Raw genomic sequence first — 4,762 nt, 5'->3', positions numbered from 1 at the left:
AACCATTTGCAATGAATCCTCTCCCAGAAGCACAGTGAATCTCTTGGCGAACTCAGGTGGAGTAAGAGTGCAGTCACTGCTTCAGTATACAGTGATCTGTTTTTTTTTGAGCATCTCTGGAATTCAGGCCCAGGAAGTGTCTAATGGGGCCCTCAAGTATAATTAAACTGGACATTTCATCACCCTTTGGTGCTCCTGCAATATCAGTATTCTTGCAGAATAGACACCATATGAATAATTTTAAGTAATTATCATTTTCATTGCAGGCCTAGTTAACCACATTATGAATTCTAATGCATCATTAAGATAATATTGTGGGCTGTTGGTGTAAGTCAATGGTACAGCACCTGCCCAGCATTCGTGAAAACTTGGAATCCATTCTCAATACTGGACCATAATAATAGAAAGAAAATGTTTCCAGGTGACACAATCTTTGGAATTTTCCTCATCTCTCAGCTGTGCATTGGTGTCCTGGGGAACTCCTTGCTCTTCATGTTGTATGCATACTCCTTCTTAGTTAAACCCCATCAGAAGAAGCACATTGATCCCATAGTTATGCACCTGTTGTTGGCCAACGTCTTGACCATCATGTTCACGTTGACACCAGATATTGCATCAACCTTGGGAGTAAGGCACTTTTTGAACGAGGTTGGTTGTCAGACAGTTTTGTTCTTATACAGAGTGACCCGGGGTGTTTCCATCTGCACCACCTCTCTCCTGAGTGCGTTTCAAGCCATCACTGTCAGTCCCAGTAACTCTAAGTGGGTGGGGCTTAAATTTAAGCTCTATTTGTGGACTTGTCCCTCCTTCCTTTTCTTCTGGGTCCTCAACATGCTCATCTATATCCATGTTATTGAATCTGTCACAGCCATCAGAAATTTCACTCTGGTTGGTCCTGGGTATGCTCATGCATATTGTCAAACAAGGCATTTTGGAAAACATAATTCATCATCATTCTTTATTGTTGTACTGGTTCGTGATCTGGTGTTTGTGCTCCTCATGATCTGCACCAGCCTGTACATGGTGAAACTCCTCTACAGACACCACAGGAGAGCCCAGCACATCCACAGTCCCTGCATCTCCTCCCAGCAATCTCCTGAACACAAAGCCACCCGCACCATCCTCCAGCTTGTATGTTGCTTTGTGTTCTTTTATTTCTCAAACAACTGTGTGATGTTTTATTCCTTTTATGCCCGCCATAAAGTTTCAAGGTCAGAGGGGATCAGTGGAGTTTTATCATCATGCTACCCAACCATCTGCCCATTTTTGCTGATGAAAAGTAATAGAATTGTTTCCAAATTCACCTCATTATTTTCAATGAAATTGACAGTTTCCCCAATGACATTTGATGTCTGAACTGATGCCTCAGGATTTAGTCTGCAACAAGGCCGGTACCCTAATGATTTATAGGGGAAAAGAAAGGCCCTGCTGCCCTTGACACATCAAATGGCAGTAGTGTGAGTTCAGATATTCCACAGTGTGAAATACACTCAGAGTTAGAAGACATGGTTTGAGCAAACCTACAGAGATCACATTGATAATTTTCACTTTGATTACATGTTTAAATTGTAATTTGAATAAAGTCAATACATTTATACTCTCAAATTATTCCATATGCTTGCTTATGATCTTTTTATTAATCATCCAGGAGAAAATGTAAAATTCACATTGAAGTTTGCATCATATTTCTATTGAAATGTGTGGGCCTAAGAAACTGCTTCTGTGTAATCCATAAATGCCCCTTGCCCACCTTAGATTTTTCAGGCACCACTTCAGAGCTTGGGCATATGCCAGGGTTCTGAAGCATTTGACATCATAAACAAAGGGATTTCGTAGGCTGTTCATGGTGTAGGAAAATTTTTAAACGTTAATATTTATAAGAAATCCCAGGGTTTGAGGTAATCACTAAAATGTTTTTCTTTTAGTTTCTTAAAATTATTTTTTGATTTATTGTACACAAATGGGAAACAACTTTCATTTCTCTGGTGGTACATGAAGTAGAATCACACCATTTTTGTAATCATTCATGTACATATGGTAATAATATTTACCTCGTCCATTATCTTTCCTTCCCCCTGCCGCCACACCACCCCTGATTTTCCTTTGCACAATCCATCCTTCCTCCATTCTTTCCATACCTACTCCCTCCCATTATGTATCATAACCCACTTCTCTTAGAAATCCTTTGTCCTTTGTTTTTTGGGGATTGTTTATTTTTCATTTTAGCATGATATTCTCTAGCTCCATCCATTTACCTGAAAAGGCCATAATTTTATCTTCTTTATGGTTGAATAATACTCCATCGTGTATATATACCACAGCTTCTTTACCCATTAATCCATTGAAGGGCATCCACATTGGTTCCACAATCTAGCTATTTTGAATTGAGCTGCTATAAACATTGATGTGACTACATCACTATAGTATGCTGATTTTAAGTCATTTGGGTATAGGCCAAGGAGTGGAATAACTAGGTCAAATGGTGGTTCCATTCCAAGTTTTCTAAGGAATCTCCATGCTGTTTTCCAGAGTGACTTCATGAATTTGCAACTCCACCAACAATGTATGAGTGTACCTTTTTCCCCACACCCTCACCAACACCTATTGTTGCTTATATTCTTAATAATAGCCATTCTAATTGGGGTGAGATGAAATCTTAGGGTAGTAGTTTTGATTTGCATTTCTCTAATTTCTGGAGTTGTTGAACATTTTTTCATATATCTGTTGATTACTTGGAGATCTATGAAGTGTCTGCCCATTTCCTTAACCCATTTATTGATTGGGTTATTTGTATTTTTGGTGTAAAGTTCTTTGAGTTCTTTATAAATTCTGGAGATTAGGGCTCTATCTGAAGTGCGTGTGGCAAAGATTGTCTCTCACTCTGTAGGCTACTAAAATGTTTTAATACATCTCTTCCATTTTGAAAAATTGGTGTTTATTTGACATATAACTACTAATGAATGTAAAGAAATGATAATAGTTAATGTATACACTAATCCAAAATATGTTCACTAAACTTTATGTAGAAATGTTTCAATCTTTCACTAAAACAACTTTATCATTGAAAGAGTGACCCAAATTTCATTAGTTTATTTAGGTTTTAAATCAAGAAATCTACAGATGCCAATAAGAGCTTCTAACTAGTATGACATGACTGGGTTAAACCCTTCTAATATGAATAAAAATAACTTTCAGAAGCTTTACCCTATACATTCTAGCTAAGGGGGATACACTATCTCTGGGTGGTCATCACAGGTCCACATAGATCCACAGCCAGTCATCATCTGCAGGTTGCACAAAAATAAATGAGTAGTAAACTTCACAAAGTGTGTACAGAATATCATATAAAAGATGTGCTCTTTATAATGAAGGGGAATGATGCCTAATTCCCAGGGCACACAATGCAGTAAGGGCACAGAATCAGGCACCGTTCTGTAACCCAGGAGGGAGGACCATACAAGGGCTGTGGGAAAAATGAAAAATCATGTGCCCTGGGAGGAAGTGGGAAGGGTGTTTCCTGGATTTAGGGACCAGGTAGCATTGAGGACAGACTCAGAAGAGGAGTGGGTGTCCACCCTTGTGGGAGTCATCTTCAAGACAGAGAGGACAAGGTGCACAAAGGCACTGAGGCTTAGACCTTCTGACTACTCAGAAGACAGGGGAGTGGTTGGCTGGGTGAAGTGTAATTTATCCTGGGACACGTAGAGCAGAGGAAGGGAAACCCCTCCAACAAGATGGTAAAGCACCTTCCCAGTGGAGGCACCAGTTGCTCCCTGTGGAGGTGAATTAGCTGAGGATCACCCTGCAGGTCACCTCTGCCCTGAGGACCTGGTTGCAGGATGGAAATCCACGAGCAGAATCTTCCCTAATGTAAGTGGTTGCTTCTCCAAAAAGTAAAACAAAAACACAAGTAAAGAAAATAAGGCTTAAATAAAGACACCAGAGTAAGCTTTCACCTCTGGTGTCCTTGCTGTCACATGAACTAGAGAGGGTCTTCTTGGTCACTCACTTTGGCTCATTACTGCAAGGCATTTAGAGCATCATGCTCCTGAACCATCTCCCCTCAAAAACAAGTAAGCACCAGTCCAAATATAAACTAAACCCAAGGAAAGGCAGCACTCTTTATACTAAACTAGCACATATGAGCCCCTTTCTGACTCATCTACACAGATGTGCACTTTGTCATGTTCTGCGAGCATTAGGTTCCTCTTGGGGAGGCAGTTCCAAGCCTTAAAACAGCAGATGTCCCTGGTTTTCTACACTCTCACGGATGGGTAATTGTCATAAAAGGCCTACAACCAAACTGGTCCCCTGGTTCTCACACTAATGCGATTTCCACACCCCTCAGAACATAACACACTGACAACCAGAAACAAAGAGGTAAAGTTGTACAAAATGAAAAAAATTAAAAGAAGTCAAAAAGCGAAGAATTTGTGTGATCACACTAATGGTCTAACCTTGGCTACAATTGAGAGAACTCACTTAGTTTGGCCAAGTCATAGGCACTTTATAAAGGACTCAAGTAATTCAGAGTTCATAAAAACAGGGGAGCAGGGCATGGAATTTTAGGTGGAAATAGTGCAAACACCACCTGATTCTTGAGAAAACAGTTCTAAGTCACCAGGTCTACGACAATGGATGTTTGGCAAAAGTGTCTGCAGGGGTCACCTCCAGGCCAGGCCCTCTCAGAGTTGCTTCTGAGGGGCAGGGACATTGGCAGTCACCTGTGCCAGGTGGGCTCAGGTGCCTAGGGACTTCTGGA

General features: G+C 40.6%; 1 protein-coding gene across 1 annotated transcript; it reads left to right on the top strand.

Moving 5' to 3' along the window:
* Positions 1-411: 411 nt before the first annotated feature.
* Positions 412-1,356, top strand: LOC306648515 (vomeronasal type-1 receptor 4-like; the record flags this gene model as incomplete). The annotated part of the gene is made up of 1 exon (XM_079118702.1): positions 412-1,356. One exon carries the CDS (start codon positions 412-414, stop codon positions 1,354-1,356), a length of 945 nt encoding a protein of 314 aa, XP_078974828.1.
* Between the last annotated feature and the right edge of the window lie 3,406 nt (positions 1,357-4,762).

This window comes from Sciurus vulgaris (genome assembly GCF_902686455.1).
Source record: "Sciurus vulgaris genome assembly, chromosome: 17".
Taxonomy (NCBI): Eukaryota; Metazoa; Chordata; class Mammalia; order Rodentia; family Sciuridae; genus Sciurus; species Sciurus vulgaris.
Note: the sequence above shows the minus strand (reverse complement) of the source record. Positions and strands in the feature narration are given on the sequence as shown.